This window comes from Capricornis sumatraensis, chromosome 9 (genome assembly GCF_032405125.1).
Source record: "Capricornis sumatraensis isolate serow.1 chromosome 9, serow.2, whole genome shotgun sequence".
NCBI lineage: Eukaryota > Metazoa > Chordata > Mammalia > Artiodactyla > Bovidae > Capricornis > Capricornis sumatraensis.
Genome location: NC_091077.1, coordinates 80,301,127 through 80,313,914, shown reverse-complemented (window position 1 = coordinate 80,313,914; position 12,788 = coordinate 80,301,127). Strand labels below are relative to the sequence as shown.

At 36.8% G+C, this 12,788-nt stretch overlaps 1 protein-coding gene across 1 annotated transcript in view; it reads right to left on the bottom strand.

Annotated features, from left to right (window-relative positions):
* Positions 1 to 12,788, bottom strand: part of MSH3 (mutS homolog 3) — a 191,455-nt gene that overhangs the window by 31,522 nt on the left and 147,145 nt on the right. Inside the window, exon 20 of the mRNA XM_068980294.1 lies at positions 7,212 to 7,369. Coding sequence (XP_068836395.1) covers positions 7,212 to 7,369 — 158 coding nt within the window. The remainder of the gene's footprint in view (positions 1 to 7,211; positions 7,370 to 12,788) is intronic.

Sequence of the window (12,788 nt, the reverse complement as noted above, 5' to 3'; positions counted from 1 at the left end):
GAATTATTGATAAACTGGATTCTACAAGGCATGAGACTCTTGGAACAAGTCCAGAGGGAACAGTTCATAATCTTGAAAACAAGATATGATCCTGGGGTTGGAAAACCAACCCCAGACGGTTTCTCAGCTGGCGTCTCAGAGTCACATGTTTTACGTATCTGGTGGAAAAATCTATAGATAAGAATATTAGTCTTAGTTATCTATTTGTTATTGATTACTGTTTCCTAATTACTCAATGGTTAATGATCATTTTGTTCTTTGGCCCTGAAGGCCACATGAGTTATAGTTTAATTCCCCGCATATTCTTTCATTCACAGCTGAAAGTATAATAAAGTTGGCTTGGATTCAGTTTTGGCACCTTCACCTTGGAGCGGTGTTGGTCCCCTGATCCTCGCTTTTCTCTGAATTCTTGTGTCTCGTTTCTCATTCTCTCACCGTATAGCGCTTTTGGAAACCTTGCTTGTCGAGCTGGTCTCGACACAGTATAATCTCCATTTTTATAGGTGATAAAATTGAAACACTGAAAAGTCAAGTAATTTAGTAAAGGTCACATAGTTGTTAAGTGGAAAAGTAGGATTTGTACTCAATTATAACACATCATTTTTTCTTTTCTTTAAATAAAAGGACACCATACTTCTTTCAAGGCCCTAGGTAAAGTAACTAGTGCATGGTCAAGAAATTGGTTAATCTGTGTGGAAACCTGCATTTTCTGGCTCTAAAGCTTCCATCCTTTCCCAATACTAACCTATCTACTTCCATCTTCAGTCCAGTTCAGTTCAGTTGCTCAGTCGTGTCTGACTCTTTGCAACCCCACAGACTGCAGCATGCCAGGCCTCCCTGTCCATCACCAGCTCCCAGAGTTTACCCAAACTCATGTCCATTGAGTCAGTGATGCCATCCAATCATCTTATCCTCTGTCATCCCCTTCTCCTCCTGCCTTCAATCCTTCCCAGCATCAGGGTCTTTTCCAGTGAGTCAGTTCTTCACATCAGGTGGCCAAAATAATGGAGCTTCAGCTTTAGCATCAGTCCTTCCAATGAATATTCAGGACTGATCTCCTTGAGGATGGACTGGTTGCATGTCCTTGCAGTCCAAGGGACTCTCAAGAGTCTTCTCCAACACCACAGTTCAAAAGCATCAATTCTTCAGTGCTCAGCTTTCTTTATAGTCCAACTCTCACATTCATACATGACTACTGGAAACACCATACCTTTGACTAGATGGACCTTTGTTGGCAAAGTAATGTCTCTGTTTTTTAATATGCTGTCTAGGTTGATATTATCAAGAGATAAAAGAAACCTGGTGACCCATCCAGAACCGGCCAAAGTCTTGGGTTATATTCTATTTACGTCAAGTTAATCCAGCACCCGTTTCATGGATGCTGTCAAAAGACACAAAAATCCTGAATCAGAGACAAAGGACTTATTGCTCATGTTGGTTTGCATCAGCTGTTAAGTGCCGTAGGGAGAAGGCAAAGGGCTCACCATGGATGCTGATACTGTGCATGTAGTGGGTCGTTAATCAAGCAGAAACTCTGAGCTTGAGGACTGACTACTTGTACAACAAACAGAAACCAGCTTCCTCACTGAGGGGAGATGTCACCTCTTCTCTCAATATTGCTTACTGCAAGTCCACCTCTGACAAAAGCCTAGGTAGGGAGAAATCGGGTTTCCTTGGTATACTTAGCAGGTACATGCAGAGACACTCAGGCCCATGGCAGACTGCTTCTATCAATATAAACATGACCTTGAGGTCCATGAAACAACAGCTACTTAAAGGGTAAAGCATTAAGAGAATGTTCCATATTTATGTGTTTAAATCTTTATAATCTATTTATTTCTTTACTTCTTTAACTGATTCACAGTTACAAGTTTGCTAATTAACTAGTGTTTTAAAGCTGTGCTCAATCATGCAGTATAAAAGACCAGTATCTCTCTCTGTTTCAGACAGATCTAGAGATCCAAATAGATTTAGATTTGATTTGTTTGCCCTGAATTCATAGCTTGTGTTACAAACTTTACCTAATGTTTGGTTGTCTCTCTTTTCATGACATTAGCAGCCATTTCTAATTATTGCCTAGATGTATAATGACATTAGGGACTGAAAAAAAAGGGGGGGAGGGTGATATTCTAATTCCACTATTCCCTCTTTGCTAGCTGGAACAGTGCTATAAAGGGAAAATTCTTCTCATCATCCTTTTGGAAAGACATGGTAGCTGCTTGATTCTCCCCTTTATCTTTAAATTCTCATTCTCCAAAGTGACTAATGACTTCTTGTTTTAAATATCATGAATTCATTCTAATATCTTCCAAGGTGACCGATGCATCTTTTTTTAGAATCATAAATTCATGGACATAAACATACCCCATTGTACATCCCTCTTAAACATGTTCAAGTTACCACTCAAAAACAAAACAAGTCCCTTACTGGATTTCTCACCTCCTCTTCCCAGTCAATCTGCTCCAGTGTCATCTACTAACTCTATTTCCTAACCTCTTACTTACTGTCGAACCCTCTATAACTGGAGGGTTAAAGTTATAACCTCCCACCACCCAAACATAACGGTTCTTGCAAAGGTCACTCCTGTTCCAGTTCAGTCGCTCAGTCGAGTCCAACTTTCTGCAACCCCATGAATCACAGCACGCCAGGCCTCCCTGTCCATCACCAACTCCCGGAGTTCACTCAGATTCACGTCCATTGAGTCAGTGATGCCATCCAGCCATCTCATCCTCTGTCGTCCCCTTCTCCTCCTGCCCCCAATCCCTCCCAGCATCAAAGTCTTTTCCAATGAGTCAACTCTTTGCATGGGGGCTAAAGTACTGGAGTTTCAGCTTTAGCATCATTCCTTCCAAAGAAATCCCAGGGCTGATCTCCTTCAGAATGGACTGGTTGGATCTCATTGCAGTCCAAGGGACTCTCAAGAGTCTTCTCCAACACCACACTTCAAAAGCATCAATTCTTCGGCGCTCAGCCTTCTTCACAGTCCAACTCTCACATCCCTACATGACTACTGGAAAAACCATAGCCTTGACTAGACGGACCTTAGTTGGCAAAGTAATGTCTCTGCTTTTGAATATGCTATCTAGGTTGGTCATAACTTTCCTTCCAAGGAGTAAGCATCTTTTAATTTCATGGCTGCAATCACCATCTGCAGTGATTTTGGCGCCCCAAAAAATAAAATCTGACACTGTTTCCACTGTTTCCCCATCTATTTCCTATGAAGTGATGGGACCGGATGACATGATCTTAGTTTTCTGAATGTTGAGCTTTAAGCCAACTTTTTCACTCTCCACTTTCACTTTCATCAAGAGGCTTTTTAGTTCCTCTTCACTTTCACTAGTCACATCCATTTTACTAAAACCAAGGTGGACTTCTGAGGCTTCATCTCATTCAACTACTGTGGACCACTTCTTCCTTGAAGCATTCTTCCCCATGCTCCCATGATACTGGGATGTCCTGGTTTTTCCCCCTACCTCTCTGGTTACTCCTCCTCTGTTGGTTTTTCAAGCTTATTCTTCTTACTCAGCCATGACATGTTGGCAATTCTAAGGCTCAATCTTGGAACACTGTCTTCTTCACTATACTCCCTGCCAACAAGATCCCATTCACACACAGGATTTCACTCCCCACTTACACAAAGATGTCTCTCTCCCTCTGAACTCAAATTTTATATTCAACTGACTACATGACAGCTTTCTAAAGGTGTAAGACTGTTTCTACCTACCACATACAGACATAAAGTCAATACTCAGTCATCAAAAAGAATGAAATAAGCCATTTGCAGCACCATGGATGGACCTAGAGATTATTATACTAAGTGAAATAAGCCAGGCAGAAGAAGACAACTATCAGATATCACTCATATGTAGAATCTAATTTTTTAAAATGATATGAATGAACATATTTACAAAATAGAAACAGTCTCACAAATTTCAAAAACAAACTTATGGTTACCAAACAGGAAACATAAATTAGGAGCTTGGCATTAACATAAACACACTATATATAAAATAAATAACCAACAAGGATCTACTATATAGTACAAGGAACTCTATTCAATATTCAATAATAACCTATATTAAAGAATCTGAAAAAGAATGGATATGTGTATATCTGTAACTGAAGCCGGAGAAGGCATTGGCACCCCACTCCAGTATTCTTGCCTGGAAAATCACATGGGTGGAGGAGCCTGGTAGGCTGTAGTCCATGGGGTCGCTAAGAGTCGGGAACAACTGAGTGACTACCCTTTCACTTTTCACTTTCATGCATTGGAGAAGGAAATGGCAACCCACTCCAGTGTTCTTGCCTGGAGAATCTCAGGGACAGAGGTGCCTAGTGGGCTGCCATCTATGGGATCGCACAGAGTTGGACAAGACTGAAGCGACTTAGCAGCAGCAACAGCGTAACTGAAGCACTTTGCTGTACACCTGAAACTAACAACATTGTAAATCAACTATACTCCAATAAAATTAAAAACAAAACTAAAGTCAGGATCCATGGGAAAAAAAAATCATCCTCTTCCAGTAAATGCCACCATTCTTCAACCAGATGCACAAACTATTCTCATCTCTGAAAACTCCACTTATTTATCTCAGCCTCATACCTATCTATTATCAAGTCCTGTTGATTTATCTTCTAACTGCCTTTCAATTATGACTCCTTTCACTTTAACACTACAAACCCAGTTCAAACTACTGATACGTCTCACCAAGGCCACTGCAAGGGCCTACTGATAACATTGGTCTGATCAACTGTGTCCTTTCTCCAAATATCTTCTGCGTTGCAGCCAGTGTAGAGGTGATCATGGCAAGCCTTTCAGTGGTTTCCCATGGCTTTTACACAGACTCCTAACATGGCCTACACTCTGCGTAACTTGCCTATTTTCTTCTTCATGTCTTCATTGAAAACGTGCTCCCCTAGAGAGCAACCATTTAGTCTGTTGTCTATGTGGTTTTTTTTTTTTTTTTTAATGTGAAAGAACTTTGCACATGTTGCTTCCTTGGTCTGAAATGCTCTTTCTTCAATTTAACTCCTCCTTCACACACACATCACTTGCTAAAGGGAGCCTTCCCCTGATCTTCCTGACCAGATCAGATCCCGTTACCACAGGCAGTCATAGCCTCTTTACACAATCTTTGTAGACTTGTCGTATCTGTAGTTTTACATTTCTTTATAGGATTTTTTGGTTTATGCTAATATTCTCCATCAGGTAAACTTCATGGGAACAGAAACTATGGTTGCTTTGTATTCCAAGCGCTTGTCATGTTAGATGTCAAGTTAGTATAAGTTGGATGCATGAACAAGTGAAAACAAATGGATAAATATCCAAGTTTGTTGAAATTAATATGTGTTATCCTTTTCCAGAAGGCTTATGTTTGCTCTCACTGAATGCACTTTATATAAATATTTTATGTACACAGAACAGTGTCTATTCATTGATTAGAATGTTATTATATTAATATTATAAATATGTTATTATCATAAAGGTTAGCTGTTGTTATCACTGAATCCATTCCTTGTGGCAGAAACTATTTTCTGGTTACTTCTGAATCTAATCCTGAACATCCTGTCCCTTACCTAACTCCATTATAAAACTAGACAAAATCAAATTCATAACTTGTTTCCCTTATAATTATCGCCATGAGACACAGTTCTGGTTAGTGAAATATAAGTGAAGCTTTCTGGGAAGCTTCCAAAAAGGTATGGACTTCCTGAAAAACAGAAGTCTTTGCATTCCTTTTCCCCTTTTTCCTCATGCAAATATCAACGTGCTATCTAGATTCACAGTAACTATCTTGCAGCTATCAGGAGAAGACAACCCAACTGCAGAGCCACTAAAGCACCAGAAGGCGCCCCCTGCTTCAGGCCTGCTTGCTCAATGAGAAAACTAAAACCTATTTTCTTTTCTATTCCTTGTGTAGAAAAATACTCCTGATATCCTGCTAACTAGATTTTCTTCCAGACAAATTACCTTACATGGACCAAGATATTTTTTCTCTTTCTTTTTATTTTCCTTTCTTTATATCTTTTTTCTCCTAATAAAATTTCTGTCAGTCTCCCTAATAATGTAACCAAAATAAAATATCTAGTATATTTTTCTTAGGAGACAGAAAATTAATTATAATTTTTAAAACTAAAGGAAGATTTTTAAAATTTCTTGAAAGTGAAAGATAGTCATGTCCGACTCTTTGTGACCCCATGGACTTTGTGACCCCATGGAATTCCCTAGGCTAGAATACTGGAGTGGGTAGCCTATCCCTTCTCCAGGGGATCTTCCCGATCCAGGAATTGAACCGAGGTCTCCTGAATCGCAGGCGGATTCTTTACCAACTGAGCTATCAGGAAGGCCTAGTTAATTTACAAATATATGGAAATCAAAATAACATCTGTCTGGTGATATGGCATAAAACATAATTTAAGCTGCTTTGCTTTTGCTCATTCTTAGATATAAAACCAAATTTTAAAGTATTCTAATGTCTATTCAAATACATGAACATTAGCATGTGATATATTCTGATGTGTTCAAGGGTCAAATATTAAATAAGCAGGAAAATAAATCAGATACTCTAAAGACATACTTTGACTATGTGCTATAGACTATATTTATTTTTTTCCTAAAAATTAAGTGTAGGAAATATAAATAATACTTTAAGAACTCATAAATCTGAATAAGTAGATTAAACTATGAATCTTAACACATGGGACCAGGATATTTCACCTATATTCCAAATATGGCAAATAATTTAGGTTTATATGTTGAGGGTAAGTCTTAGCCTCATGTTATGTCCTTAGAGCAAAAAGGAATATGAATTAAATTATCTGGGCCAGTGCCTTTTCCAGTCTGTTCTCAGTTCCCCATCTATAAAACAAGGAAGGCAGACCACCAATAAAACATGGATAGCAGACTTCTCTACAGAGCCTAGAAACCAAGTCTCCAAGCTCTCTACCTCTGATTGATCTTCTACACATGATTTCCTTTAAAGAAAGAGCTCAGTAACTAAAAATAACTTGGAAACTATTGGACAAAATGATCTAGGTCCCTTCTGATATTAGTTTCATGATGAAGTGATTTCTTTAAACTCCTAAATTCTAAATAGCAAAATCCTATACAGCAAATCTGTTCAATTAAATATGTACATAAGAAAATTCATGTGACAATGTGGTCATGATTTATTGTCAGAAATACATTCAAATAGAATTTGTGTTTTTACCTTGTGAAAATGCCATCCACAATTCCAATTGTTGCTTCCTCTGCAGGTACATAGGAGCCAATCTGAGCCATGACAGTAATCAGTGCAACCTGTTTTATATACGAGCTTTTTCCACCCATGTTTGGTCCAGTAATTATCATTACTCTCTCCGAGTCCCCCTAGAAAATTAAAAGGCAATTTCACTTATTGTACCAGAGGGGCTTCTATATAATAGCTATAATTTATTCCATAAATGGGAATGTATTAGGCAAAGATTATGCTGTGGTATTTAAATGTCACCCATTAAGCATCACAAAGGGAAAGAAGCTCTCTGTCTTCAGTTTCAACTGTGATATTACAGAACAGTGAATTCTCAGCAGTGCACAAGGTTGTTTTGGAGTATAGAAAGGGAAATAACAAGAATCAACCTAGATGAGATAACCCCTATGGTTTTCTCTTTAAATAATCATTAATCTGCTTATGAGTGTCTTTTATATTACTTACATTTAAAATCTATCAATTTCCATATGTTCATCTTGAAAATTACAGGTATTATACATCTAACTGCAGAAGGCCTAATCTGAATTGGTAGCACATGATATTTTCAGTTATAGATTTTAATATAGATAGTAAAGAGATTGATAATACCAAATTCTAGGTATCAATTTTTCAGCATTTAATTACTCACTGACATTTCACCAGAGTAAGTGAAAAAGGCAGAAAAGCTGCAATAATTGCTGTGATTAAATTTCTAGAACTTACCTGTATTAAACAATTCTAGTACTTGCCAAGTATATCCTAAGAGAAACCATCCAAATGCAGTCCTCTACAGAGGAGTCAGCCTTAGGCATCCACGTGCTTTACTATGTGAACACAATGCCCTTGGCAATACCTGCCTGGTCAAAAGTAGCCAATCCATTAACTGACCAACAGCCTAAGAGAAGACATAAACGTCTTCTGAAACTAGGCTCATCAAATCATCTCTTGGGAGTTGAAATTGAGAACCATGGAGTGCCTGCGTGCATGCTTAGTCACTTCAGTCATGGCTGACTCTTTGAGCCTCTGCGGACTGTATATAGCCCACAAGACTCCTCTGTTCATAGGATTTTCCAGGCAAGAATACTGGAGTGGCTTGCTATGCCCTCCTCCGGGGATCTTCCTGATGCACGGATGGAGTCCGTGTCTCCTGTGGCTCCTGCATTGCAGATTCTTTACCACTGAGCCAGTGGAGAAGCCCCAAGAACCATGGAGAGGATCAATCTATTGATAACCAGAGGAGAGGTTGATAAGAGAGAAAGAATGAAGCTACAAGGCACTGGGGACCGTAAATGAGAAGTTATGAGGAACCAAAAGGTATGACAGGGGTAAAAAGAACAATTAGCAATGATTAGGAAACAAAAAATAGAGAAGAGCCAAGAAGAGTTGAGATGCAAATAATGGGGGTATCAGATTAAAGCATTATAAAGCCTTACAATTGAGGGGATAAAAAGTAAACCTATTCCATCTCTAAGTTGAAAAAGTGAAGTGTTAGTTTCTCAGTTGTCTGACTCTTTGCAATCCCATGGACTGTAGCCCCCCCAGGCTCCTCTGTTCATGGAATTCTCCAGGCAAGAATATTGTAGTGGGTTGCCAACCCTTTCTCCAGGAGCTCTATCCAACCCAGGGATCAAACCCACAGTCTCCCACATTGCAGGCAGATTCTTTACTGTCTGAGCCACCAGGGAAGCCCTGAATGATAAAACTTATGATCAAAAATCTTTCAATTTTTCTACAGATGTTAAAAAATAATTAACCTATTATAAACAAACATTTGGCATATGAAATGATTTGAAAATTCAGATTAAATGAGCAGGGTTCTTTTAAAAAATTAATTAAAATAATATAATAAATAGAAAACAATCCAGTATATATTAAAGGTTTTATATCTGTAATTAAAAATCCTTCAACAAGAAAAACCCAAACCGAGATAACTTTCCCACTAAGGACAGGGAAGCCTGGCGCACTGCAGTCCATGGGGTCGGAAAGAGTTGGACATGATTGAACGACTGAAAAAGAAAATCTAAAAAAATAGTGTCAATCTTACAAAAACCATTCTAGAGAAGAGAACAATAGGGAACTCTTCCCAAATCATTTCTGAAAGCCACCATGATCTTGACATCAAAACCTGACAAGGGCATTACAAGAAAGAAAACTTACAGGTCAACTTCATCCACAAACACAAACACAAGACTCCTCAACAGAATATTCATAAGACAATCCAAAGATATATAAACCATTTAGAATTTTTGAAGAAAATAAGGTTGGTTTAATATTCAAAAGACAGTTAATGTAATTCACCACATTAACAAAATAAAGAAATTAAACATCCATTCATTTTTTAAAATGTAGGAAACGGAAATAAAAGGTATAAGGATTAGAAAGAGAATAATGAAACTGTCATTACTCCTATATGTCATTACTATGTTACCAGAAAATCTAAAGTGATCTATGAAAATTATTAGAATCTACAAATGAATTGAGCAAACGCTTTAGGTACAAGTTCAGTTTTCAAATGTCAACATAATTTCTACATTTTATCAACAAGTAACTGGAAATTTTAAAAATGATCTAATTTACCACAGTATCAAAAGAAATCAAATATCTCGGAATAAACCTAATGCAATGAACAAGATTTCTACAGAGAAAACTACAAAATATTATTGAAAGAAATTGAAAAAGGTAAACAGTAAAAAAAAAAGGTTTCTTTTAAAACAAATTTATAAAAGCTTTTGAAGGCTTAATGCTTTTGAACTGTGATGTTGGAGAAGACTCTTGAGAGTCCTTGGACTGCGAGGAGATTAAACCAGTCAATTCTAAAGGAAATCAGCCCTGAATACTCACTGGAAGGACTGATGCTAAAGCTGAAGCTCCAACACTCTGGCCACCTGATGCAAAGAACCAATTCATTGGAAAAGACTCGGATGCTGGGAAAGACTGAAGGTAAAAGGAGAAGAGGACGGCAGAGGATAAGATGGGTTAGACAGCATCATCGAATCAATGAACACGAACTTGAGCCAACTCCGGGAGATAGTGGAGGACAGGGGAGCCTGGCATGCTGCAGTCCATGGGGTCACAAAGAGATGGACATGACTTAGCAACAAAACAACAATAACAACATTGATCAAAAGATGTCATTAAGGGAATAAAAAATTACAGAATATATGATATACTACTAAATATTTCCCAAAGACTTGGATATAGTGTACATAATGAACTTCCACAAATCAAAAGAAAGACAAACTTCAAGAAACAAGGTAGAGAAAAAAGAATTTAAGTGACAACAGAAAAAACCACCAATGACCAGTAAGATGACAGTCTACTTTAAATCATTAAGAAAACACAAATCAAATCAGGGAGACAACATTACTTCACTAAATGGCTACAGTTAAAACTAAAAACTGTCAGTATTCAGCTTTGGCAAAGATGTAGGACAACTAGAATTTTTATATACTGTTATTAGGGGAGTAAATTGTATGCTATTTTGGAAAACTGCTTGGGAGAGTCTACTAAAGCTGAAAGTAGACATATCTGAACAATTCGGCTCCCAGGTACAAGTCCAACAGAAGTGTACGTGATGTACATTAAAAAAAAACATGTAAAAGAATGTTCACAGCAATACTTTCATAATAGTACTAAACTGGAAGTAACTCAAATGTTTACCAACAGAACAGAAAAGTTATATATTTATACAATGAAAGTCTCTATGACAATGTAAATAAGCAATATGGGGAAAAAAAGGATGAATCACATAAAACCAATGTTGAATCAAAGAATCCAGACACAAAGAATACATATTGTATGTTTTTATTATATAAAGATCAAAAACGAGAACAAAAATAACCAAATTATTATTCTTTGGTAAAAGAAATTAGGAGAGTGGTTACCCTCTAGAAGGGAAGGAGTTATTGGGAGGCCCTCCCTTTCTCTACAAGTGGAGATTTTAGAATATGTTCCTTCCCATACTATTGTTCCATTTCTTGACCTGGTTTTGGATACTTACATGGGTACACTTTATGAAAATTCATTAAGCTGTACACTTACGATTTGTACTTAATTCTGTATGTTATGTTTCAATAAAGGTTATCTTCAAAAGGAAATGAATACATTCTCACAAATTAACCTACATGCAATACAACTGTAGAAGTTAATTCTGAAATTTCTTTGATAGAGTTAAATCAATTCAACTTTGAAGAATGAGCTGGGAGAGGAGACTTTGTAAAGCTATAGTAATTAAAAGTGCAGCACTGCTTTAGGAACAGGTAAACAGAGAAGTAACAGCAAGCCTGGACACAAACCTATATTGGCACGTGTATATGTGAGAGTTAGGATCACAAATAAGCAGAAAAGATGCCACGCTCAATAAACCATGGTGGGGTAACTGGGTACTCATATAATAAAAGTCAGGCTTGAATCTCACACAGCCTCTAAATCAATCCAGATGGATGAAAGAAAAAATATGAAAAGCAAGCAATCTTTTAGAAGAAAACATGGAAGAACAAGTTAATGACATGAAGGTAGGGAATAATTTACTGTCAAGATAGAGTAAGCAATATAAAAATATAAATCATACAGGAAAAGACTAATATATTTGATTAAATTTTAAAACCTCTGTTATTAAAAGCAGTCACCAAACACAAAATGAAAAGGCATATAACAAAGAAGTAGTGCTCCTACTTATTAGGACCATCAAAACAATGGAAAAATAGGCAAAGGACATAAATATATTGTATACACAAAGGCCAAAAAGCATTTATCAGAGAAAGGAAAATGAAATCAGCAGCATTTTTCAAGGGACCTACACGCTATTCCTCGTAGTCATATAAGAAAAAAAAAAAAGAAATATCAATGGTCAAAATTTCTGAAGGAACAATTTTTAAGAAATAACTTTTTACATTCATCATACTATCAAAAAGTTTAAAAGTCTGCTTACATAGCATGTTGGCAAGAACGTGGAGAGCAATTTGGAAATGTTTACTGAAGCTAAAGAGCCCATACACTGGTCTACGTGACACAGTGATTCCCCTTTTAGAAATCTAGGAAAGTACACAAGCACTCAAAAAGACATTCATAAAGCTGCTCAGTGTAATACTGTTTGTATTCATAATAGACAAAAAAATGGAAAAAATCTAATTGTCTATCATTAGGAAAATGAATTGATCTACTTTGTATAATAAAACAATTATTTACAATGTAGAATACAATAAGAAACTTTCACTGGGGTATATTTATGTACAGTTTAAGTATATACAAAAATAACTATATCATATTAAGATACACCTATATCAAATAAAAGAATAAAAACCATCCATTATGATAATAAATAACACCAGGATAATAGTGAGAATAGGAGGTGAAGAGGGAGGAAAAGAGATGGCAGTTAATTACATATGACCTTAGCTATATGTGTAATCTTTTACTCACTTCAAAAAAACCTAAATTTTAACAAAATGTCAGTCTTTATGATATTTGAGTGAAGGGTAAATGAGTATCTATTACATAGGTTTCTGTACCTTCTCCTTTGTTTGAAATATCAGGTAGTTAAAAGTTATTTAAGTGAAT